Here is a 26,979-nt window from a genome sequence, read left to right as displayed (position 1 = left end):
AAATTATTATTATTATTATTATTATTATTATTATTATTATTATTATTACTACTACTATTATTATTATTAGGGCTCAGTTGACATTTTAATGCATTTTAGCATATTAGCTTGGCATCCAACTATCTTCATTGTGTCTGTAACCACAAGTGGGGCTACTCCAGGAATTTGAACCCGTCTCCTGCACCCACTCCTGACTTCCCAAAGGATCGCCAGTTTTCCTGGTGTGGGAGAATTGCCTTCAGCTCCTCTTTCTTCTTTGCAGCGGCCAGTTTGCTATCGTGAAGAAATGCCGGGAGAAGGTCACGGGGGTGGAGTACGCCGCCAAATTTATCAAGAAACGACAGAGCCGTGCCAGCCGCCGTGGAGTCCGGCGAGAGGAGATCGAAAGGGAGGTCAACATCCTGCAGCAGATCCTTCACGCCAATATAATCAAGCTGCATGACGTGTATGAGAACAAGACTGATGTGGTCCTTATCCTCGAGCTGTGAGTAGGAGAGGCTGCGTATGTGCTGAAATGCACAGGAATGCACTTTTAAAACAAATGAATAGATAAAGTTTCTAGTTCTTAAGATAAGCTAGAATATGTGTAAGCAATATTAGTTGAAATATCAGAAGCCCACTGGGGAGCTGCATAAAATATTGTGGGCAGAGAGTAAGGGTTTCCCTGTGAAGAGTAAAACCAGACTAAATTATGCTTAATAAGAGAGAGAGAGAAAGTGTGCAAATTATTTGAATAATTGCAAAGCAATCCAGTCAGCTCCGTCTATTCCTTTGTTTGTGTGCAAAATTTGAGCCCATCAAGTGCAGAATTCCAGGCCGTCTAGCCCTTAAAACCACAATTGGGATTGGACTCTTCTGTTCTTGTTTCCCCCCACTAGAGGTCTAAGAGTCTTGGGATTTTCGGTAGAAAACTGTGTTGGTGCTGAGGGCCACCTTGTGGAGAACTTGTGTGCAGCATGTTAGCTGTCCTTCAGAATTTCAAGGTTCAGTGACCAGCTTTGGTGGCACGTTGGATTTTGAATAAGTGCAAAGGCAAAGTTCATATATATCGGTGTTGGTGTATGAATGAATCTCATACACACCCCATTCCTGGCTCATTATTCAGGGCAGTAAACTGCTTCATTATTTAACTTATGTCCAGGTTCCTGGACCACAGGGGCTATAAAATCAGTTTGTTCATCTATTCTAAATCAAGAATTGAGCTGCAATAGGAAACACTTGCAGCGTAAGACATAAATCAAATTGGATTTTAAGAAAGTTAGATCCTTAAAGGTTTTATTATGCGGCCGATGCCATTGACCATTCATTTCCAGAAAGGTCCCATATGGGATAGAAGGTGAGGATTATAAAGTAAATAAATGCATAAGTGATATGCATATGTAGTATAAATAAATGCATAAGTGATATGCATATGTAGTACCGTATATCAATATATATTTAACTATGGGACAAAGCAACAAAAAAAGAAGAAGAGTGTTGTAAATCTTCCCCTTAGCCTTATCCGCAAAGGACAGCTGTTGACTCCCTAGGGGTGCATCCAGACTGCCAGCAATTTGTGAGAGGGATTCAAGAGCCTACCAGAATGTTAGGATTGTACATTTAAAGCAGATTAAAATGCTGCATTGCCCTAGGGCAACAAATCTTATTTTTTTAAAATGGACTTTTTGCAGTTTGGAAAGTGATGGGCAAATGCATTGAAAAATATGGGGTGAATGAATGATTAACCAGATTATGCATAAACACTCAGCAAGTAAATCAGGAAGAATGCAGGATTAGTGCTCATTATCATATAATCACTGCTTAAACAAATTGGAACAAATGCTCAATAAGGACCAGAGACTTTGCAAAATAAAAATAAAGATTGGATACAGTCTAACCACCTCATAAGCTTTGTGCAAAGATTTGAGGATGAATGCTCTGTTCAACAAACAGCAGTAGTAATTTGTGAGAAACATCAATTAGACTAATCCAGGGAACCGGGAGCAAAATAGTACGATGAATCTGCATCCTTTTGCTGTTAATGCAGCTATCACAATACTTTCTTGTCGGCTTTGTAGTGTGTCTGGAGGAGAACTTTTTGATTTCCTGGCCCAGAAGGAGTCGCTGAGTGAAGAGGAAGCCACACAGTTCATTAAGCAGATCCTAGATGGTGTCAGCTACTTGCACGACAAGAAAATAGCCCATTTTGATTTAAAGGTAAGCAGGGAAGTCAGGCAGAATGGGCTTGGCAGCCACTGATGCCAGCTCTAGGGGGCACTGGGGGACCGGGCACCCACAAAATTTTTGTTGTGGATGCTAGACCTTAGGGCCTTGGACAGGACTTCCAGGGTTCCCAGGCACCTCTGCAACACATGTGATGTAATGTGATGTCATGACGTCACAGCGCAACATGACATCATGACGTCACATTATGTCACATGTGCCCCTGGGCACCCATAATCTGGGGCCCAAGTTGGCAACCCTGTTGGCAGCTGACTGTAGACCAGCTTTCAGCTGCCTGGTGCCCTCCATATTTTGGGGGCTACAACTCCCAGTCAGCCCTCAGCCTTTTTTAGCTGTGCTGGCTGAGAAAGGTGGGAGTTGCAGTTCAAAACATTTGGAGGGCACCTGGTTGGGAAAGGCAAGGCTGGGCTGTGGTTTAAACATGCTTGTTTTTTGTGGCTCCTGTGCCATGTGGACATGTAAGCCTTTGCAACCTTCTGGAGAAAGGGCAAGTAAGAAATTCTATAAACAAATAAACCAGAGCTCAGCTGATTTGTATACATTGGAACTGTGCTCACTGTCAAAGCAAGTACAGCCTGTAATCTAATCTCAAAATCTGAGTTCCTCCCACCCTTCGCTGTGCTGTGAATGGTGGAAGATTCCTCTTTGGGGACTGATCTGCCCCTTGTGTAGCAACCCTCCACCTTGCAAACTGAACTAGGAAAAGAACAAAGGTCGCTAATGTGATTTGCTTCTGTCTCACCTCTGGCATTTTCCTTACCTGGACCTTGCAGTGCCTTTGCATTTCAGGAAGAGAAAAGTCAGGTTAAATTGCAGGGAGGGAGGGAATCCTGATTGCAGCTCTCAGAGTAAGAAGTAAGAAGGGGTGGGTGAATAGGGTAACTCTGCATGCGCGGGCACACAATGCTCCACTGCAGATTCCACCACTGTGCACCCAGGTTTCCCTTTGTGATTCAGTCTCTCTGACTGAGAATGTAGAATCTTTTCACAGAGGTTCAGAGTCTGTAACTCACCTCCTCAAGAGGAGAATCGGGGACTTGATTTATCCAACCACTTTTATCCAGCTTAAATGGGCTTTGTGTTTACAGCTTTGGACTGAGGATCAAATCTCTCCCCACCCTTTTCTATTTTTAAAGGAGAAAGGAACCACCAAGTACCTCCTTTAGGGAATGTAGGACTGGGAATTTTTTATGAATGAAAGTGGTGGCAGTTGTTTCAGACTGGAAAAGCAAGTGGGGTACTTGATCAAAAAGAGTGGTGGGGAATGGTTTTGCATGTACTAGAAAATGAAACAAACAAACCCCCAAGTCTTAAGCATTCAAGAGAGAGGCCTGTAACATGAGTAACATAACTACCAATTGGGAAAAGATCATTAAGAACCTGAAGCTGCCTTTTAGCAGCTGGTTGGGCTGTTTGCCCATCTGCCCCAACTGGCAAGGGGTTTTCCATGCTTGTCTCAGGCAGAAGAGAGTCTTCTCCATCTCTGGGCAACCGAGCCTTTATTAACTGGAGATGCAGCCAGAGATGGAGCCTGGGACCTTCTGTATACAAAGCAGGTGTCCTGTCTCTAAGTTCCTTTTATGAAACTCTGCAGCTGCCAGATTTTGTATTGCCATTGTCTTGTGCAGTTGAGGGGGAAAGCGTAAACTGAAATTACGGCAGCTGTCAAAATATAAGTCTCTTAATATATGATCCTGGAGCTGTCATCTGAGTCCTTTGCTAGAGCTGCAGACCATGACTCAGCATGACACAGCGACATTTGCTTTGGTGCATTGAATTGCATTTTGCATCTGTTTTAGGGCAATCAGAGGAGCCCTTTTCTATAGGCCCACCTGAATCTAGGTTAGGGAAGGGCTGTAGCTTAGTGGTTTAGCATCTGTTCTGTAAGCAGATGCTCACAGGTTGAATCCCTGGCATTTCCAGGGTGGGGGTGGGTGGAGTATGTGTCTGAAATACTGTGTAGAAAATACTGAGCCTGATTGACTCCAGCTTTGACTCAGTAAGAGGCAGATTCTTATATTCCTGTTAAAAAATAGGGCTGGATCAATCCACAAACCTGACTTTATTATTTCTTTGTATGTGTGTCTTCCCTGTTATCCGATAAGCCTGAGAATATTATGCTGCTAGAAAAGAATATCCCCATCCCGCACATAAAACTGATTGATTTTGGTCTGGCTCATGAAATAGAAGATGGCGTTGAGTTTAAAAATATTTTTGGGACACCAGAATTTGTGGGTAAGTCTCAGCCCTTTCACTGTTAGCTGTTGATTGTTTAATCAGTCAGTCAAAGTTTATACTACAGTCTCTGGCATTCCTTATGGCTGCTACTTGTTTAGATTAGAGCGACTGAAAAGTATGTTACAGATAGGTAGCCGTGTTGGTCTGCCATAGTCAAAACAAAAAAATTTTTTTCCTTCCAGTAGCACCTTAAAGACCAACTAAGTTAGTTCTTGGTATGAGCTTTCGTGTGCATGCACACGAAATGTATCTGAAGAAGTGTGCATGCACACGAAAACTCATACCAAGAACTAACTTAGTTGGTCTTTAAGGTGCTACTGGAAGGAAAAAAATTTTTTTGTTTTGAAAAGTATGTGTGCTTCATGGAAACTGGTCTGTGGGGGTCCCTGCACTGGAGGGGTCGAGATGCTGTGGCCCTCCAGATGCTGGCAGACTACAGTTCCCATTCTCCCTGCTTACTGACTCTACTGGCTGAGGCTATCCCAAGTCCAACAACACCTGGAAGGCCACACATTTTCCATTCCTAGGTTAAGCTTTGCCCCCTTCACATAGATCCACCTGCAAGTCTGAAAATGTTCTCAAATGTTATGAAATGCCAGCAAGCCCTCCCATGACCTTCTTCCAAAGGAGACCAGCCTTTGGTTTGAGTTATGCCCCGGGAATTTCTTGGAGGTGGGGCATGAGCAGTGGCGCTGAGAGTGCGGGTTGGGAAGGAGGAGGGGAATTGTGTCCTGGGGGCTCCAGAGGACGTGTGTGTGTGTGTGTGTGTGTGTGTGTGCCTGCCTTCTAGGTTTGTGGTTCTGCACTTGCCTTTAAAATCCTTGGTGCACCCTCTTGCTGATTCTTGCTGTTCCTTTCAGCACCAGAAATAGTGAACTACGAGCCTCTTGGGCTGGCTGCAGATATGTGGTAAGGATTTCCCTCTTTCCATTCCCTTCCAGTATAGCATCACTTCTTGTCTGATGTTTCAAGATCAGTGTATAAAGGCAAGATACCATCTGCAAACATTCTTGTACTGTGTTGCATATGACTGCTTTGAACTCCACTTATTATCGGGTCATTTCTAATTAGTTCAGCCAGTGGTTCCAAATAAAAACGGTGAAAGTGGACAACCTTGTTTTGTTCTCTTATAGACTGGAAATTGATTAGAATCTCTACCACTAACTCAAATATTGGCTAAATTGCTATTATAACGCTGATCAATAATGCCTATAAACTTTGGGTGCCAAATTCTTGAAATTTTAATAATTCTTTATGAAAATCCCAATTAACTTTATCAAAAGCTTTGGTTGCGTCAAGTGAAAGAGCCACTGCTGGGGTTTTATAAGTTGGTAAATATTCAAGACCTTCTTAACTAGTTTGGCCAAGTTCTATGGAAAAACACCAGCAATGGCAACACTCTCTTATATTATTATTAAAAACAACCAAACATAGTATAAAATGTGTTTATGTGTCAAAGTTAGGTCCCAATGTGGCTTTCTTTTTCCCACTTTCCATCTGCATATGCCAGTAGATTACACTATAGTGGGTGTTAATTTAAATATTTCCATCTTTTTTCTTTTGCTTTGTTTCAGGAGTATAGGAGTTATCACTTACATTCTGTAAGTACTTCACTAGATTAAATCTCTGTTTTTGTATTGCTATTATGCCCTGCTTTTCCTCCAGGGAGCTCAATTTGACATACATGATTCCCACCCCATCATTTTATCTGCACAAATTGGCCCCCAGCAAATTAAAGTAGAAGTCACTCCCAGTTACTGGATTTGTTGCAGAGAACGCTAGGTAGAACTCAGTCGATTTTACCCTTGATAAAGAGCAGTCCCTCCCTGGAATCACCCCTTCTCCTCCACCCCAAGTTCATATCCAAGATCAGGCCATTGGCAGGGATTCCGTGGGGCAAGGGGAAGCCACCCCCACCCCACCCCCGTTGTTAGCCCAGCATCTCTCTAGTCCCCAGTTCAGACTCTGCTTGAGCCACAGCTGCCTGCTTGCCACCTCTGGCAAATTCCAGTTCCACAATGCAGTTGCCAAGGCTGCTTGCTAGGTGGCAGTGCAGTGTCTTCCTATGCTGAGCTCTGTGCCCCCCCACCCCCAAAATCAGCACTAGGTTCTTGTGTGCTTCGAACACTTTGATGCAAGCTGTTGTTACCCTTGTCCTTGGGCTGGGAGTAGAATTTGTGCAAAGTCACTGTGGGGGAGTCTGCAGAAAGCAAACAAAGAGGGTCTGTGTCCATGGAATGCTCCTCAGTCTCAATGAAGTTGTGTGTCCCCAGTGTCTAGTCTTTTCCAGGGTGTTCTTTTTCTATCATCTCCCAACTCCCCCTCAAAAAAAACCCTTGGTCAGATAGAACTAGTGTTGGGTAGTGGTAAGAAAGTCCTCAGCTCAAATCTTGCCTCTGTCATGAAGCCTGAGACCTTAGGTGAGCCATGTGTCTGTCTCTCTGCCTCCTTCTCCAACAGCTGCAATATGCAGATACCGAGACTGGCCTACCCTACAAAGCAAATTACATAATCAGAAAAACAAAAATGATGCACAAAAGCAACTGCAGTAAAACAGCACATAAAGTAAAGAAGAAGAATTATGATAGCGTCATCCACACCAGTTTATTATGGACAACTGACCAGAAATAAGACCAACAATATAGCATAAAGTCTTCCAAAATCTCAAATGCAGGACAGTTTTTTAAGTGTAACAACAGCTCAGTTCTATGCAAAATAGTGAATAACTTCAGGGATGGCCCTGGAAATAATGCATTGCAATGCAGAAAGTAAAATAGACTCCCATTAATTACACCGACCAGCACAAAAATCCTTCCGAATTATTGAGAATGTTTTCAAAGGTCTGTATTGATGCAGAGTGAGAATATGACTCAGTGGGGAAGGGTTAAGCATCCCCTTCCTCAGTAATGAGTTGGTCTCCCTGGTTCCAGATGAAGCCTCTGCCCACTCCTCCATATTGACCTCCTGTCCTGTAACAGGGACATTATTCCTACATTATGGTCAGGAGATGCTGCCATAAATATGCTGGGATATAGGAAGCAGCCTTATACTGAGCCAACCCATTGGTTTCTCTCACTCAGTGTTGTCTACACTGACCGGCAGCAGCTCTCCAGGGTTTCAGGTAGGGGATGTTCCCATACCTACCTGGAGATGTTGTGGGGCCTGAACCTGAGACCTTCTGCATGCAAAACAGATGCTCCACCTCTGAGCTAAGGTCCGTCCCTATAAATAGCATTTAAGCTGCACAGTCTAAATATGGAAGGTGACTGTTACAGACCTGGAAGTGGGAGACTGTTTCAGCCCTTGGGACAGGAGCAGCATTTCCCTGTCTCTTGATTTCACAACTCAGCATCCCTCTTCAAAGACAGACAAGAAAGTGCTATGACACATTTTATTTAAAAAAGAAGGTAAGCAAAGGAGGTTGCTTACAGTGAAGGGCGTTTGAGAAAGAAGCCAGGCTCCTCTCCCAGGCTAAATAAAGAGTGCTGAGCACCCTCTGTATTATTGGCAGGCAGGCCTTCTTTCCTTGCAAACAAGGCCAGCTGCTGAACCTTCAGAAAAATAACTTCCTCCCTGCACCAGGGGCTTCCTGGATTGGATTTCACTGCATCTTTCCTACCCCTTGTCTTGAGCGAATTTTGGGTAGGAGGAGGCCAAGACATTTTTGTCCTGAAATAGGAAGTCCAAATGGCACTAACTTACATAGGGCACAATCCCCTGGTGATTTATTTCTGTGGAAACCCCATTATTTATTTTATATATTTATTTTAGCATTTAAATCCCGCCTTTCCACCAAGGAGCTCAAGGCTGCATACATGCTTCTCCTTCTTTCCACTTTTATCCTCACAACAACCTTGCAAGGTAGGTTAGGCCCAAAGTCACGCACTGAGCTTCATGGCTGAGTAGGGATTCGAACCCTGGTCTCCCAGGCCCGAGTTCGACACTCTAGCTAGTGCACCACACTGGCTCTCAATAATAAATGGGAGCCCCACAAGCGCATGTTTTGCTCTTGAGGAGCTCCCATTTATTTCACAGGAGAAATTCCCAGGGTGTTGTGCCCTATAAGATCAGATCATTCTGTCTCCTATTTCGTAGCTCTTCTTAAGACCCTAGATTTAATCCACGATGGAGTCTGCCTCTAAGAGCTTCATGGGCTCAGCCTGCCCTCTCCCTTCCTTCAGAAGCTGTCAATACACCATTCAGTCCTGCCCCCATGGACCGTTTTAAAGCAGGCAGAAAAACTGCAGGCATAGCATTCTCTGCTATGGGGTCAGGAAGAAGACCAACTTTCCCTGTTTTTCTCTGTAGGCTAATGACCCTTCTCTCTCCCTATGGACCCTCTAGGCTTAGTGGGGCTTCGCCATTCCTTGGAGATACCAAACAGGAGACGCTGGCTAACATCACAGCTGTGAACTATGAATTTGACGAAGAGTTCTTCAGCCACACCAGTGACCTCGCCAAAGATTTCATTCGGAAGCTTCTGGTAAAAGATACCCGGTGAGCCCCAAATGACCCGCCAGGAGGAAGATGAGAGGAAGGCCAATCTCAGAGCTGACCCATACCTTGGCTTAGCGTGGATGGTGACCCCCTCGTGCCGCCTTCATTCCCCCTCTTCCACAGTGAATTCTCCTCCAACTACTGCTGTCTCACACTCTCTGCTCCCTTAGCCCGCAGATTCCCTATGTAATCAATGTCACTCTCATATTTGCATCTTCTTTTTCTTCTCTTTTAATATAATTAATTTTTGAGAATACAACTGCAGAAAAAAATCTCAAAAGCATAACTCTAGCCCTCAAAGCAAAGGGTATCTATGGATTTAGGGGGGAGAATGTGTGGGGCAGCAGTAGTTGGGGGAGAGTGCTGCAAAATCTGTAAGCTTCATGGACGAGGGGAAATTAAAGGAGGCGGGAGGGATTAAGCTGAGGTAGAGGCAGGCCCTCAAGCTTCCTGGTCCTGCCCACCATGGTTGGGTTGATTGGTTTATGCCTCACGGCATAAACTTATCCAGGCAGCTTACAGTAAATAGCAGGAAAAAATGTAAATATGAAGTTAACCATGAAACCACAAATGTCCTAAGTACAAAAAATGCAACCCAAAGCAGACTGAACCCAAAAATTAAAAACCACAACTAGTACGTAGTTGTTTAGAAGGGCTGGGCAAGCAGAAAGTTCTTCTGGAGCCAAGATGACCACAAGGATGGTGTCAGGCAAGCCTCCCTGGGAAGATTGTTCCATAAGCTGAGAGGAATGGTCACTACCAAAAAGGCTGCCTCCCTGCTGGTTGCATGTGCCACAGGGACACTCAGGACATGGCCTGCGGAACAGAGCTGAAGCTTTGGCAGGGTGCATATTGGAGAAGGCAGTCTTTCAGGTAACCTAGTCCTAAGATGTTTTAAAATTTAATTTGAAGGTAAATTGTGTCTGGAAATGAACCTGGGAGCCAATGTCGCTTACAGAGCACAGTGAAATATTGTCCCAGTTAATAATCTTGTGTAATCTGTAGTTTCTGGACCATTATAAAGGGGCAGGGGATGGGGATAGGGACCTCTTTTGGCCCAGCAGGCTAAATCCTTATCTGTCAGCACCTCTGTGGGCCAAATTGTGGCAGGTGGGTGGGACAACCCACCTGTCAATCACCTGACATCATTATGGCATCAGATGATTGACAAGTGGGTTGTCACGCCCAATTGTCAAAGTCTCAAGTGCCCCAGCAGACAGCTGGTTGTTGGGTGCCTGAGAACCACCGTGCAAGGGCACTTCCTCCAGAGAGTGCTCCCCATCTTCTTCTCAGGTGGCCTCCCATCCTGGCAGTTCACGGGCACAGATCTGCTCTCTTTCCATGTCTCCTTCATCTTCAGCTCATCCTCTGACCTCTCTTGTGATAGCTTTAGACTAAGGATGCTTTTAAAGAGGGAGATGAACAGGGCTGTCTCTGCAGCCAGTATGCGACACGCTTCAAGAACAGTTGTGACCAGCAGCTCTTCCCTGCAAGGAGGGCTTGCTTACATAACAAATTTTCTCTCTTTGCAGGAAACGACTCACCATTCAAGAAGCTCTCACTCACCCCTGGATCACGGTAAGCCTGGAAGTGGGGTATGTGGTGTCACAGGGGAAGGGGGTGTTTTTTGTATGGAGTTCTGCATTTTGGCATTGAAATGTCACCTGTCATAATTCTCATTTGCTTTTGCCTATCTGACTTTAAACATTACGGCAGCATGACAATGACCTTCTAGTTTGGTTTCTCACAGTTTTAACTTCACTGGGGGAGAGAGATTAATTTTTGCCAAACATTGTCAGAATCTTTGCAAAATAAAATAATAATACATGTTGCCTTTTTTAATGCTTTCTTGTCTTAAGCAAGAGATAAAAAATATGTGATGCTGAGATGCGTGTTGACAAGCATACAATTTTCCGTCATGGAATGTGTTGTGTGATGGTGATACATCTGCCTACTGTTTGCATGGACAGACATAAACCACATTCCAACTGTGTTTGGCTGGGCTCTATCTGGTATGAATTTGCTCCATCCAGTCCACCTTGAAATCTATAGGAGGTTGCAAAAGACACTCCATTGCATTTGTAGAACTTTTCAAGGGTGGCTATAGCCTAGAAGTACCCAGTGGACCACACGCCTCTCTGTGTCTTTCTTTGTGTTGTGTTTGTGGTGTTCTGCTGTGTAGAAGATACAGTGGATGTCCTACATTTGCCCAATGTCAATACTCACATCTGAATGTTGAAGACCCCAGACAAATTTTGTGAAGAATTGAGAACACAGTGATATGCGATATTAATATGGGGCATCCATTAAGTTCATCTGGAATAGCCAATTATTTACAGGTGAAACTCAAAACATTCATTCAGTGCTGGACATCCATTGTAACATGGAATATATGCAGCTGGTCTTTGCATGCTGGAATCTGGAGTGCTGGACTCTTAAGATTTTTTTTCACATCACAATGAATCAGGGGCTACCAACCTTTTTGGATCAGTGGGCACATTTTGAGAGAGTGCTGGGGCACCAGTCGCAAATAGCTACTGTGGGGGGCATAGCACAAAATTAGAGAGGCGGCTAGCCCCATCAACCTTACGCTTACTGTGGGAAGTCAGCCATGTACTTCTGGCTCTGATGGTTGAGATCACACAATATTGATTATATATATAAAAATACACACAAACACACTGACACTCTTGCTTTCGAATGGCAACAGGGAGCCTTCCTCAGTAACAGGAAAAATAGCCACACAACACTCACACTCATTTCACAGAAATCACTTAGAAAGGACCTGTTTGTTTTGTCCCATAACTTGCTTTCCAGGAGGGCTACAGACTTTGGTGACCCCAGTACACACACACACACACACACACACACACAGAGAGAGAGAGAGAGAGAGAGAGAGAGAGAGAGAGAGAGAATGTTCAATAGTGTATTTTCTGAAATATTTTCTATTATTTACAAAAATTGACCACTTTTGAAAGTGTAAATGCACAGATGCCAGCATGCAGTCAGTCATAGTGCTCACAGGGATGTTTTTATTCCACCTACTTTTTTGTGTGAAAATAAAATAATGTCTGTGACATGCATGAAGGAATCCTGTTTTCACCCAGCACCATGGATATGTGTTGTGTGTTTGCCTTCCTTTTGCCTGCTGTGTTGTGGTTGATGCTGTGGTGTCTATAGAAGCAGTTTGCATGATTCTGCGGATCAGTAATAACCATGCCCTACTACTTCTGTCTGAAGACTCACCAGCCCAAGGAAGAAACGAAGGTCCCAGAAAGCAAAAGGGCTGAGAACCAGCAACTGAAGACCAAGCGCCTGAAGGAGTACACCATCAAGTGCCACTCCAGCATGCCACCCAACAACACCTACATCAACTTTGAGCGGTTTGCCTATGTGGTGGAAGACATCTCCAGGATGGAGCAGAACTTCAGTGCTCTGGCTGTGTCCCATGATGCTTTGCAGGAGGACATTGACGCCCTCGTTTCCATCTACAACGAGAAAGAAGCTTGGTACAAAGAAGAACATGAAAACGTGAGACATGAACTTTCCCAGCTGAAGTACGAGTATCGCAAGATTGAATCTCTGAAGAAGCACCTGCAGGAGGACATCAGACTTGTGGGCAGCAGCCTCACTGGGGTTGCCAGCAAGTACATGGACCGGCAGTCACATTACGAGTCCTTGAGTAAGGAATTGTCCGAAGAACTCAAGTGGATTCAGGAATTTACAGGCAGCTCTCAGCTGGAAGATGGAAGTGACGCCTACATCACTGGAAATTTTGGCTCCGTCTTTAACAAAGATATAAATGACTCTCTTAGGGAGCTGCTAAATAGATCCTGCTGTGAAGAATTCCTAGCTGCCTTGAACCCAGGTGTTGCAAAATCAAGTCAGTAACTGTCTAAAATGGAGTTTCAGATTTATCTATTCATGCCACCTCAAGATTCCTGCATACTAATGGTGACGCCCCACTTGTTCACTTTATTTCTGAAAAACATAATTGACAGTCACTGTCGCAGTTGGCTTTTTGAACTCTGAAAATATATGTGCCACGACACAGGGCATATGAACTCTTGCCATTGTTTTACCTTTTTAACAGAGAAGCTGTGAATTTTGCCAGTTAGAAATGAATTGAAATTCCTTTGAATAACACCCTGTTCTCTTTTTGGAGCATACTTTGCATTTAGAAGTGAAAGCCTTTGCTGTCATTGTACTTTGGAAGATGGAAGCAGCTTACTGTTACCATGAGATACCTCCTAAATACCTGATTGTAGATAGTTAAGCATCCTTAACAGCCTCTATTGCTGTCCTGTGAAAGAGTCAGTAAGAATGCATTGATTTGAAACTCAGTATGACTGGTGCTTTTAACAGCGATGGATTCAGATGGAGAAGCTCTTTCTTGCCCACAGCACCCTCTGCACTCCTGACCGCAGTCCACTTCAAACATCGGCAGGCATTTCAGTTGAAAAGCAGAATTGTGAACGTGTTACGGAGTGAATGGAGAGCTCTAAAATCAACTCTACTCTCAGCGTATTGCCTGGGGTGATACGTAAGGCATTGTCAAGAGACTTGACATTCTACCCCACCCCAAGCAAAGAACATGGTCCAGTGAAGGAACCAGATGACTGAAGACTCCTATTGTGGAACCTGAGACTTTGTTTTTGTTGCTGTTTTGACTCAGATTATAGAAGGGGGAAAGTGTGGGAGGGGGGAGTGAGTTATAATTGAATTATGCACAGTTTTCTTCCTGCTTTTGAAAGAGAAGAGCATTGCCTGGGCAGCAATGATCTTATCAAATGTGTAACTAATTTCACACTTATAGAGAAAATAAATATTTATTTAATATTTATTTATTCATTTAAAAGTGTGGTTACTTGCAGCACCATCTGTATCTATGCTACACAAAAGAACATAATAAGAGCTTGCTGGATGGGGCCAGTGGCCCGTCTGGTCCTTCTCAGAGCAGCTACCCAGATGCCCACAAGCAGGATTTGAGCACAAGAGTCGTTCTCTCCTCCTGTGGTTTCCAGAAACTGGTATTCAGAAGCATTACTGCCTCTGATTGTGGAGGCAGATCATAGCCTTTGTGGCTAGCCATCCAAATTCGGGGCCACCACTGCCTCAGCCCATGAATTCTAGTATTACTGGTGGGGCGGGAGGCACGGAATTCTCTAACTACTTTCGCCATTCCATGCATAATGTTCTTCCCTTCTGTCATGTTGCCCCTTACTCACCTTTTCTTGATGGTCCCAGACCCTGCACCCTAGGATTGGTTGAGTGAATAATGTTTGCCCATTGCCTATTAATTTGTTTCTGGTGATGGTCTCAGCAAGATGAGGCTGTCACTTGATGGAGGGGGTGTGCTAAGTACTGGTTTGGGTTCAAGCCAGGGAAGTCCAGCTTTTTCCAAGGTTTGAAGAAAGTAGCTTCCAAACTGACATGTGCTTCGGCTTTGAATATGCTTGGAAGCTCTCACTCATGTGTGATAAGGTAGGTACCCTGAGGCCTGTCTGAATTCTGCATAACCGGTTGTCCCATTGGAGCCAGCTAAGTCCAAAGATGTAAATTACTTGCTACCATTTTATTGCTGTTACACTTGGTTGTGCCAGTCTCATCACTGTCAAACTTCAGAGAGGATGATAATGTCAAAGACTTGAGGTCCAGATGGAGAGCCTTTGGCCTGCCTGATGCTGTTGAGTTACAGCTCCCTGATACTTGGCCGTGCTGCCTGAGATGGATGGGAATTGAAGTCCAGCAACATCTGGATGGCACCACAATTGCCCCTCCCTCGCCCTGTACTTAAAGCGCACAACCCATATAATGTATATTTAATGGTCCAGGCATTCTGAAGCACTGACCTTGTTCTCTCTTGTCTTTTCCAGCCAAAGGACAAATGCCAGGCCTTGGTGAGGCGGGAGTCGGTCATTAACTTGGAAAACTTCAAAAAGCAATATGCCCGGAGGCGGTGGAAGGTATTGTACTTGGAGTGTGGTTACTGATGCATGTGTGGTGCTCTCTACAAAGAAGCAAGACTTCTGTTTTGTTTTGTTTTGTTTTGTTTTGTTTTGTTTTGTTTTGTTTTGTTTTGAAGCAGGGATGGGCAGCCTTTGGTCTTCCAAATGATATTGGAGCAGGTGGTTGTTTACTCCAGCAACTTCTGGAGAGCCACAGGTTCCCCACCGCCATTTTAAAGAAACAACATTATTTTTTTAAAGTGACATAAATTGTACCTTTCAGAGATATCTCCAGTCTTGTTAACATCAACACTATTGATTATTATTATTTTAAATTTATATGACTACCCATCGATAAAGTTATCCAAGCAGTTTGCAGTAAAACAATTTGCAGCTCAACATAAAACCACACTATAGAGTAATGCGTCATTTGGATAGGTGCCTAGGCCACCCTTCCTGAACATGGTGCCCTCCAGATCTTGTTGGACTACAGCTCTCACCAGGCCTGTTCTTCGCTAGCTGAGGTTTTCAAACCGTCTCCAAGGGTAGTCCCTAAGTAATCAAGATGGGAGGCTACATCAAACCAGGAATGGCCATAGCTGGCAAGTCAGCCAGAGCAGGAAATAAGCACTCCTTGATATCAAAGCTGAGCCTGACCAAAATGGATCCAGGAACACCTCAACACTGTGTACCTGCTCCTTTGGGGGAAGTATGACTCAGCCCAGAACAGGATAGATAGCGTGTGTGCATGCTTTGATCCTGCCCACTACTGGCCTCTGGCCTCTGATCACCTTCCCCACAGAGGTAAGCAGCTCTCAGGAGCAGGGGATGGGTGGCTTCCCAACCCTCTCTTATTGCTGAGGAACACAGCTGCCTGTCCCAGTTCAGACTGTCTTCAAGGGTTAGCCCCATTTAGTCCCCGATAATCATTTCAGCTATACTGAGCACTTTGTCTGAGCACTGAGATCTGCCTCCTTCTGACCCAGGTGAGCTCACAGTGAACTGGGTCAACCAGAGACAATAGGGTCCATCTGAATCTTTTCTGTATTGCTGCACATTTTCCTGGTTTTGTTAGCTCACTAAATCCCCCGTGCAGCTTTTTAAGGTCTCCCTGGTGCTGCTTCCAAACCTCACCTGTGTATTGGAGGCTGATGGCAGGGCAGTTCTTGAAGGTGCCCCTTGGTTGTGCCCATAAAATGCACTGCTGGTTGGGGGACATCCCATCAGTGGCTCTGCAGGGTCATCTTCTGCCTTTCAAGAGTATAACCACAATATCCTTGTTGTTCCCCCAGCTTACTTACAGTATTGTTGCACTGTGCAACCATTTATCTCGCACCTTGGTGAGAAAGGTTCGCCTAATGCAAGATGAAAGCTTGGTAAGTACATGGGGGCGAAGGAAGTGGAAAGTCGACGTGTCCAGTTGTTTGCGACAGAGGAGGGGCAGCCAATGCGATGCCTTTCAAATGTTGCTGGAGAGCCCTGTTCTATCAGGCAAAGGATCACCTAGCTCGGCATTTTGCTTCCTTCAGCAGCTGGCTGGCCAACCAACCAACCCCTGAGACGCCTATGCAATGCAATAGCCCTTCTCCCGTTGCTGCTTCTTAGCATTTGTCATTCAGGGGCCTAATGTCCCTGTGCCTGGAGGCTGCATGGAGCCATCGCTCCCCCTAATAATGACACCAGGAGGTGAGCGCCATCCGAAATAGAGCCAAAACAGGGCTGCTGAGGAACAAGAGGTTGATATTGGCATGCTCTCTCGCGAATGCTGAGTAATACAGAAATGCTACCTCGGCACTGCTGCTGCGCATCCTGAACATCATGGTTAGTTATGCAAGGCAAAGGTAAAGAGCTTTGAGCAGAGCTCTAGATTCTCCAGGTGGGGGGTACAGGGGCATAGCGTGGGGGGTGCCAGAGGGGCTGTGGCCCCGTGCATGGATTTTTGAGGGGGCATGAAACAGGCGCCCCCACGCAGGTGACTGAGGAGAGGCAGTCGTTGAGGTATGGCACTCCTGAGCCATTTAAGAGTTACCTTTCACCCACTCCTCCATCTCCCCACTTGGGAACGTCTTTGTTGCTTGGGTTGTTCAGTGCAGGGGCAGACAGAAGACAGATGGGAATCTGGCTGGAAGATGACGGAGTGATTTGCAGGGGAGCAGCAAAAGTTCTCACTCTCAGTAGCTTAACCATAGTAACGAGAAGGCTTTTCCCCTTCTAGATTGTTGTTTAGTCGTTTAGTCGTGTCCGACTGAAATATACTCAGAGTCGCAAAGTGATTTCATGCTCTTTATTCAGCTCATAGTGGTGAGGAGGAATGAATGAATGTCCCCTCAAAGTATCTGCTTTATATACATTATTTACACTGACTCTTCATGACCCCATGGACCAGAGCACGCCAGGCACTCCTATCTTCCACTGCCTCCCACAGTTTGGTCAGACTCATGTTTGTAGCTTTGAGAACACTGTCCCACCATCTCGTCCTCTGTCGTCCCCTTCTCCTTGTGCCCTCCATCTTTCCCAGCATCAGGGTCTTTTCCAGGGAGTCTTCTCTTCTCATGAGGTGGCCTCAGCTTCAGGATCTGTCCTTCCAGTGAGCACTCAGGGCTGATTTCCTTAAGAATGGATACGTTTGATCTTCTTGCAGTCCATGGGACTCTCAAGAGTCTCCTCCAGCACCATAATTCAAAAGCATCAATTCTTTCAAGACAACCGGGAATGAAAAAGGAGCTGATGTAGGGTGTGTGTGTGTGTGTGTGTGTGTGTGTGTGTGTGAGAGAGAGAGAGAGAGAGAGAGAGAGAGAGAGAGAGAGAGAGATTGAGATTCCTGAGCTGAGTGTGTGTGCAAAGGCACCAGGATCTGCAATTCAATGCTCATCCCCTTGAGTGACTATTTTGTACCTTCTCTGTTTGCTGGACCTTGGGTTTTGTAATGAAAAACAAAGTTGATCGTGCAAGCTGGAAGTCTGCCCACCCAGCAGTGGAGCATGTCACCATGTTGCCCAGGGTGGGTGGGTGCACCTAGGCACATGCCCATTCCAGGGGCGGCTTGAGGGGCTGAGGACAAATGGACCCTACTGCACCTGTCCAGCCCCTGTTGGAGCTGGAGCAACACCAGCCCTGGCAGCCACGGCTGTTGCACCCTCCTCATGCCACCCTCCCCAGATCCTAGCCTTGCAAGGCTGCAGGGGGGATGTGGCAGCCATGCATCCCTTGATCCTAGCCTTGCACAATGCTGGGATCGAAGGGCGCAAGGTTGTCGCATCCCCCCCTTAGCCTTGCAAGGCTGGGATCCAGGGATGGTTGCACACAAAAAACATGTGCTGCGCCACCTGCCCCGGGGGGAGAGCATGCCCCCCCATGCCAGCACCCCCAGAGTGGCCCGGTGCTCCTCTCCATGTGTGTTGGTTCCTCCTTTGGCGGGCAGGGTTATTGCTACTGTTTATTACTATGTTAGGTCTTTTTATATTTTAAACTGCCCTGTGTTCCTCAGATGGTTGTATAGAATAATAATAATAATAATAATAATAATAATAATAATAATAATAATAATTAGTGTGTGTATAAAAAGAGGGGCAAGGAAAAGTCTGCAGATGCTGAGCCCTGCCTGAAACGTCACCTAGTTTCTCCTTTGTTCCAGCGCAATTGTGAAAGTGACCACGAGGAAGATCTTCCCAGCCGGCCGGCGCCTCACCATCTCTTGAGGAGGAGGAGCAGTATATCTTAACTCCACCAAACAGAAACGGGTATCGGACTGAGATTTCCAAGTGCCTAACAGCGCAGCTCTTGCACAACTGAACACTTTGTCTCGGGGGCTCTTTCTACCCCCAACGTATACGCAAGCACAGACCAGAAAGGCTCTTGCTGCCCCTTGGGGACTCTGGATCCTCCAAAGGCAGGAAGAAGCCACAGTGAAGTCCCAGACACGTTTGGTGCACTATAAATTGTCACATACAAGCCAAGATAGGAGTGGACTGTGGGATATGAGGTGTCATTTCTAGAGGAAAAAAATTGACTCCATTAGTATTTTAACTGCAAATAAGAAGTAAGACAAGTGTGTGCAGAGCTGGTGATCCAGGGGAAAGAGCTGGGCGGGAAACTGAGGTGTTGGAGCAGCAGGACGGTAAGGTAGGAATGGTGTCCATTCCAGGTGCCCCCCAGGCAGGCAGCCAGCTGATCTTGGGTGCTGTGTAGGTGAGAGCAACCTCCCCCTTCTTCTTCGAAGCCCTTGAGGGCAACCCACCCCCAGATCTTTATTGCAAAGAGACAGGAGATTGTTTCTATCAAGGGCAGCGGACAGGAAAAGCAAAAGCAGGCTGCAGGGTGTTTCTTTTTGACGAGCTACATTTCCCACCAGTCTCTGTTCTCCTGCAGAGTTGGGTGCATTTGGCAAACATTTGATCCTAATCAGTTTAATGTAGTGATTGGGCACCAGCCCTCATCTCCTGGCGAAGGCCAGAGGAAGAAGCCTCCTTTCCTTGGCAGCTGCTGCATCGCCCTTCTGCAAACACATCCTGCCTCCCCTGCCTTGCCCCTCTCAAGGATCAAAGCGACTTAGTCAATGGCACCCCTGGGCTCTTCTGGCCACCCCCACCCCCCCGATAGCAGGACACCTTAGCCCAGAGGGGAGCAGTCACCCATTTATTTATTTATTTCACAATATTTATAAACTGCTTGATTGTTAAAAGAAAACCCTCAAAGCGGTTTGAGCAAACAGCAAAATCTAGAAAAATGAATAGCCCTACTTTAAAAACATACAAAAAGTTAAAAAATACTGAAACAGATTAAAATGACCTCAACTTTCTAAGCATCTAGGTAAAGGTAAAGGTAAAGGGACCCCTGACCATTAGGTCCAGTCATGGCCGACTCTGGAGTTGCAGCGCTCATCTCGCTTTATTGGCCGAGGGAGCCGGCGTACAGCTTCCGGGTCATGTGGCCAGCAGGACTAAGCCGCTTCTGGCGAACCAGAGCAGCACATGGAAACGCCGTTTACCTTCCTGCCTTCTACTTGCACTTTGACGTGTCTTCGAACTGCTAGGTTGGCAGGAGCAGGGACTGAGCAATGGGAGCTCACCCCATCACGGGGATTCGAACTGCCAATCTTCTGATTGGCAAGCCCTAGGCTCTGTGGCAAGTGCCACCCACGTCCCTTGTAAAGCATCTAGGTAGGTTTGTCTAAAAGGAATGTTTTCAGCAGGGGGCACATTTCAGATTTAGAGAGAGTCACAAAATGGCTGCCCTGTGTCAGGTGGAGATGGCAGGCCAAACATGGTTGCCGTGGGCAGCAGGCATAACTCAAAAGTTTGAGAGTGCAGTCAATACTGCTGCTCCCCCTCCCCTGCTCTAGCCAAGCTCATGGTTACTATGGAAAATCAGATTTGTTCTGCTGGCAGAGATACAGCTGTTAAAGGCACAATAACCCTGTTTTCCCCTGTGATGGCCCTAAACCAAAGCCTAGGTTGCCATCCTGGACACAGTTACTGGGGACTAAGCCCCATTTAAACACAAAGAGATTTGCTTCTGAAGTAGACATATATACCATTGTTTGGTCAAGTGAATTCCTAACACGCCTAAACATCAGCTCCTGCACAACCAGAGACATGCCTACGTCTCTTTGCAAAGTTTTCATATTTTGCATTTGCCATTTGGATAGAGGATTCTTTAACATTGTCATGCACTTATTATGCCTGGATTACCTGATCTGAGAGGAACCCACCTCAGGAGAAATGCATCCTGGTTTCTAGGAAAAAAGGAAGGGCAAACTATGGAGATTTCAAGACTTCTAGAAAATGAGTCATCTGTTGTCCTTTGAGTCAATATGGTCAAACTTGTGCTGTAATTCCTGATGTTCTTCCCCATCCCCTGTGCGATTTATTCCAATATATTTCATCCCATCCACCACATGTTTCTGCTTCCTTAGTCCTGTTGGCATAGGCCTATGGAGGCTCTGTTCTCGAAATTTATGTTCCTAATTCTTGGTTCCTCCTCCTTCTTCTTCCCTGCCTTCATCACCTGCCTGGAACGAAGACAAGCCTGCTGGGACAGCTTTACATGTCTTTTCATATATTATTAAAGGGAAAAGGGGGAACAGTACTTTGCTCCTAGTGAGTTATAAGCCATACTGCTGTTTCCACCAACATATTCAATATTATTTTGGAAATGTACTCTTCAGTTAAGTTAGTTGTATCATGTTGAAAAATCACTCTGCTGTGCTTTGATACTACCTTGTGGTCCTTTGGCCCTGTATCTCCATGTTTGGCCCAGATCTCCATGTTTTTTACTTAAGGGTTGTGTGTGGGTATATATTTTCAAACCTCATTATGGTCAGCATTTTGCTTATGCACTTGTATTTTGGGTTTTGATATTCACTATGATGTATGCTGTGTTTTTGTTTTTCATTTTTTGTGTGTGTTGCAAAAATTTCCAATGTACGTTTGTTGGAATTGCCCTCTCCAAAGAGAAAACACCAGTGAGTTAAATGTTTGAGGGCAACTTCTTACATTCATTTTGATGTAGCAAATTATCCAAGAGGCAAGACCTGTGATCTGTCACATCCTGGGGGGAAAAAATAAAGTACTCCAGGACATGTTAAATCTCAGCTTTCACCAGAAGAAACGCTAATGCAATCTGATTCAGACAAGGACGCTCTTTTCCTTGCCGGCTCTTCCGTTTTGAAGCTGCCATTCCTTTTGTCCTCGAGGCACAGTTTCCCCCCAATCCGATATCATCACATTGCAACATTTGTACCTATTGAGCAGCCCCTCAATATCTGCTTTTCTCATGTTGTGTTCTATTATCAGCTGTATACCAAATGCACCACCCCTCTTATCCTGAGGAACATTTTCCAGAATAAAACAGTTACATATTTGCTTTGTTAGGAGATAATGAGTTAAAAATTCTAAACTTGATACAGTAGAACCTCTACTTACGACCGCCTCTACTTGGGCCTGATCCAAGTTGCGACCGCAGCAAACCTGGAAGTAAATACTGGATTTGCTGTGATTCGTGCACGCGCAGAAGCGGCTTCTGCCATTTGCACATATGCAGAAGTGTGCTGCCGCCCAATGCGCCTGCGCGCAACAGCACTTCTACCAGCGACCCGAATCAACTTAAGTACGGACCTCTGGAACGGATTATGTCTGTAAGTAGAGGTTCCACCGTATTGTATTTGGGCATTAGATCTGTAGTACATAATGAAGAATATACAGAAGGTTAAAAAAAAACAACCTGATTTGCAGAAATTAGGAATTCTGGGGCTCATCCACTCCATGGAAGCAAGTTGCAGTTGTTCACTCCTACTAACATAGAACAACTGCACCTACTTCCATCTGCAAAGGACACTTAAAGGATAGAGAATGCAGGAAATAAAGCTCAGGTTTGCTATGTTCAGCTGGTCATAATGCAGAAAGGAGAAACTGTGTGCATGGTATTACATTAAACTTGGCACCGTAATCTTGATCCCCTGCATCAGTGATTTTAACATGCGTAGCATCACTTGAGATTAATTGTACAGGAGATCATTCAGCATTCAGCAGCTACATAAACCAAATCAATGCAATCTGCATTGCAAAGGAGTTTAGCTCATTGCAGTAATGGGAAATGTTTGAACCGTTTCCAATGTAAAGTTCACAAACTGCCTTCGATCTCTGGGTTTGAGGCAGTGGAAAGCTTTGACTTATTACAAAATGTGCATTTTGCAGTTTAAAATTGCAACCTTTGTTTAAAACCTGCTCAATGGTGCCTTATTAAAGCTCAGATTATTCATCCATCTCGCCCAGCATTGTCTCCTCTGATTGGTGGCAACTCTCCACAGGGATCATGGGAGAGAGGAGGGTCTTTTCCATCACCTTGCCCCTGGATCTTTTTTTAAACCAGGGGTGCTTAATATGAATTAGACTCGGAAGCTTCTGCTGGTGCTCTACCACTGAGCTATGGTCCTGAATTGGCTAAGGACTAACATAGCATGTTTAGTGTAACCACCTGCTCATTCCATGGGTAGAAAAAGCAAGTTACCTGCAGATTCCCTATCCTGGGTAGCTGCTTTGCACGATCTGAGAGGCACATCCCACAATTCTTTGCAGGTTCAGGTTGCACTGGATAGAATGGGTGGTGGTTTGGAAAAGAACTGGGGGCTACCCATCCCAAGCGACTCAGCCACTTGCAAAAGAGTAGTGGAGATTCGCAATCAATGCAAGTGAGGGTGCAGGGGAAGGGATGATGGAGCTGGGTCAGGGAAAGTGGGTCTTGGTGCACTTGTTCCCAGGGCTGGCCCTACCAACAGGGCCAGCCCAAGTGAAGCAGCAGGTGGGGGGAGATGACAGCAGCTGTAGCAGCCCCCACTGACCTTTCACCCTCTGCTCCCCCAGTATGGGTAAAACTAGGGTCTCAACTAGGGCTAGGGCCTTTTCAGTACTGGCCCCGACTTGGTGGAACGTTGTGTCACAGGAGACTAGGGCCCTGCGGGACTTGACATCTTTCCGCAGGGCTGGGAAGACAGAGCTGTTCCGCCTGGCCTTTGGTTTGGACTCAGTCTGACCCTTATATTTCCCTCTCCTTATGGTTTTGATTTATGGGCTACTATTAAAATGAGGCTGCATTTTAAATTGTATTTTAATAAACTGATTTTTTTGGTTTTTTTGTTTGTTCCCCCCACCCAATATGTTTTATTGTAATTTTATTGGTGTTAGCCGCCCTGAGCCTGGCTCTGGCTGGGGAGGGCGGGGTATAAATAAAAAATTATTACTATTATTAATATTATTTCTATCAGGCTGTGGATGTAAATTCAGCAAACCCATCAAATGAGAAAAGTAGGATAGGAATGGACAAAGCTGGCATCAATCCATGAGGATGCCACACCACACCTTTGTGGCAAATATTCATCTCTGGCCCTGCTTCAGTTCTCTGGGAAGAGGATTCAGGTGGCAGTGGGGTGGATGGCCTCTGCTCTACCCACTGAGCTGTCACCAGATGGTTCTTTAAAGCCATCTCGGTGCATGACCAGGACTGCAGCTGGGCTTGCAGGTGTGGCCAGGCAGCTTCATATGGTGCTCTGCCTCAGTTGGGTGGCACAGCATCCAGCCCCAGCTCTGCCGCTTCATCCAAACCTGTAGAAACCTTGATCTTCCAAAGGATTCTGCATGTAAAACCACTTAGCATAATTGTGGGGTAGTGGTGGCCGCTGACCAAGATGACTTTGAAAGGGGAGAAGAGGAGAGTCCTGTCAGTGACTACTAATCTTCATGGCTAGTTTATTGTTCAGAGGCAGTGACTATCTGTTGGGGTGTGGGGGGGGAAATAAGAGGGAAGGCAATTATCTTCATGTCCTGCTTATGGGAAGCTTTGACAGGCGGGTGTTAGAAAGAGGGTCTTAAACTAGCCGGGTCTTTGGGGATCTGATCCAGATGGTCCCTCCGTGTGTCCTTACATTCTCAAGGAGGAAGTAATATTTTGTGCCAAACATCGAGTTGGGCGTTTGCAAAATTCGCGAGACTGAAAGATGGCACGAATTCTTGGCCACACCCTTTTCCTGACACTGACAACCTCGGAGAGAACCTTAGGCAGGGCGTGTCTGAGCCCTGGCTGCCCGCCAGTGTCCTGGCATCTTTGATTCGGTGGTTTCTCCTCTCTCTTTCCTCCCGCTTTGCCTACTGGACAGCTCCCCTCTGGCTGCCACGCACGTCTTGGTACCAAGGCAAAGCTGCCCTTGCTCTGGCTGATGGCGCCTTTGTCAGCGAGGGAGCAGCAGCTCTTCATCAGCTCTCAGCAACTGGACAGCAGCTCTGCCGCTGGCGCCTCCCCAGCTGCTCGTGTCCGCGCTTTGGAAGCGCTTCCTCCTGTCTCGGGGCGCCTGGCCAGGATGGCCGGGGAGGGAGGGGCGCAGACGCAAACGGGAGGCAAACCAGCAGCTTCATAATACTGTGATAGCGAGGGGGACCGGGAAGGGGCGGCGGCAAGGGGACTGCCCGCCAGGCGACCACCAGCTGTCCCGCTCCAATTGGAATTGGCAGTTCTTAGCTTACGTCTCCCGACCCTTGATGCCTCTTGCCCTCCCCTTTCTGCCTGTGTTTGTCCCCTTCTCTCTCCTTCTCCCTGTTGAACCTCTCATTGCCGCCCCCCCCGCGCCGCCGCCACCTTTCCTTCTCAAGGATACATTCATAAATAATCCTCCCCTGGAATATCTCTTCTGCCTGGTCTAAGCAAGCTGATCCCGAGCCAGGCTGATGGTCCGTCGAGGCCAGGAACCGGCACTGGGTCTCCAGGGATTCGCCCAGGAGTCTCTCCCAGCCCTGGGATGATGGGTATCAAACATGGGACCTCTTTCTTGCATAATTGCATAGGACCAGGGCAGCAGGGGTGGGGGCATGGGCGGGGATTTCTCTTAGGCGGGGGCAGCCAAAGTTGGGGGGGCAGAACCTCAGATAATTGAGTACTTTCAGTGCTTTGTGGATCTAGGGGGGCAGCTGTCCATGGGTTCTTTCATGCCAACCTCCCATCGTCCAACCATGGGCTTAGCCCAAGGGGGCAGCTGTCCCCCCCTAAATCAGTACAAATCCGAGGTTCTGCCCCCTCAACAAAAATCCTGCAGGTACCTTTTCTCCAGCAGGTACCTTTTAACTGCAACAGGGCTGGGTGAACCTTTGTGGTAACGACATTAAGGGCTTAGAGTCCCAGTCTAACAGGGGAGACTGTGATGGTGAGATTTTATGGGAGCTTCCATTGACAGGGGTGCACACATGCCCACCCCCTTTACACCTGGTTGCAATTCTTTGTAGCTCAGAACATCTTGGCCACACTGTCAGGACAAATATTTTTGTAACCTGCTTAGATACTATATTTGCAATCAAGCAGTGTATGCATTTAAAAAAAAAATTAGCAGGCATAATTCTGAACATGGCTGCTGCCAGCTGCTTCTTAAGGTATGTTTCAAAACACGGGACTTGGGGTAATAGATCTCCTGGCTGGACCTCTTAGGACTCTGATCTGGGGATCTTGAAGTGCTGTACTCTTTTTCTCTTGCTGCTGATGCAAGCTCTCTTATTCTCAGCTGCGTTGGGACATAATTTTGCAGGAAGTTCATGAATAAGCATTTCTGAAGCAACCCCACACCCCGGGCTGAGGCTGGAGAGAGCCAAAGGCTAAGTATAAATCATGACTGCTGGGAGAGAGGGGGAGAGGAAGTGGAGTCAAGGATGGATCCCTGCCCTAACCCTAGCACAACCTTTCACAGTCTGTTGCTTTTGACTGCCCAAGCATATGGGAGCATCTTTTTACTAACACAGGCCCCTTGGGACTGACCTGTCACATCACCTGTGTGTGTGCCTCTTTGACCACAAATGCAATCTAGGAGACTTTCATTTAAAAAAAATGCATTTCTAGTGGGATTGCTGTGTTAAGTCTGTTGCAGTGGAAACAAGGTCCTGTGGCACCTTCAAGACAATTAAGCTGATTAGGCCAACAAGGCTTTTGTGAACAAGACTGTGCTATGTTGCTAGACCTCATGGATACAAGAGGTCAGGGATGGCTAAACCTTTTTGCTTGAGGATCATATTCATTATGGCAAACCGATGGGTGGGTGGCTGTGTCCCAAGGCAAATGTGGTTATCTCACACTCTCACATGCACAGATACTTGGGAGACACATAGGCACACAGCCCACCCCCAAGTGGATGGGTTCAAATCAGCTAAGGAGAGGAGTTAATCACCTAGCACTACCTCCCTCCTCTTGCTGCGGTTGCCAGAATTGGTGGTCTAGTAAAAAATTACTTGGGGCCCATATCAGGACCCCAAAGTGGGGACTGGCAGCTCTGGTCTGTGTGCTCGTGTGCATGTCATGCAGGCCTTATGAAGATGTAGAGGCCTGGCCAATGCAAAGCAAAGGCTGTTAGTGTCCTCTTTTATATACCCACTTTCAATTTTTTTTGATGGGGAAAGGAGTCCTACCTTATGTTAAAACAAATGAACAAGGTGCTTATAATATGGTATGAGGAAGCCAAATGGAACATTCAGTTCCCAAGGCTTTTCCTTAGGCAGCAACTGTTTATTTTCATTTATTTCTCAATTTCTCAAACACCTCAGCCACT

General features: G+C 46.0%; 1 protein-coding gene across 5 annotated transcripts in view; it reads left to right on the top strand.

The window, feature by feature from the left end:
- DAPK2 (death associated protein kinase 2) overlaps positions 1-22,671 on the top strand; it is a 63,425-nt gene extending 40,754 nt beyond the window's left edge. For 3 of the 5 annotated variants that reach the window (XM_083586750.1, XM_083586748.1, XM_083586749.1), the window contains 8 exons: positions 263-484; positions 2,058-2,196; positions 4,329-4,458; positions 5,322-5,370; positions 6,036-6,062; positions 8,806-8,958; positions 10,491-10,536; positions 12,199-13,797. In XM_083586750.1, the coding sequence (XP_083442876.1) occupies positions 263-484; positions 2,058-2,196; positions 4,329-4,458; positions 5,322-5,370; positions 6,036-6,062; positions 8,806-8,958; positions 10,491-10,536; positions 12,199-12,849 (1,417 nt within the window). In that variant the 3' untranslated portion in view covers positions 12,850-13,797. Of the gene's footprint in view, positions 1-262; positions 485-2,057; positions 2,197-4,328; positions 4,459-5,321; positions 5,371-6,035; positions 6,063-8,805; positions 8,959-10,490; positions 10,537-12,198; positions 13,798-14,834; positions 14,925-16,198; positions 16,283-18,540 lie in introns of those variants that run through there. The other 2 variants (XM_083586751.1, XM_083586752.1) reach the window with 1 other exon arrangement.
- Positions 22,672-26,979: the final 4,308 nt, after the last annotated feature.

The sequence above is a fragment of the Podarcis filfolensis genome (assembly GCF_964270895.1).
Source record: "Podarcis filfolensis genome assembly, chromosome: 14".
NCBI lineage: Eukaryota > Metazoa > Chordata > Lepidosauria > Squamata > Lacertidae > Podarcis > Podarcis filfolensis.
Note: the sequence above shows the minus strand (reverse complement) of the source record. Positions and strands in the feature narration are given on the sequence as shown.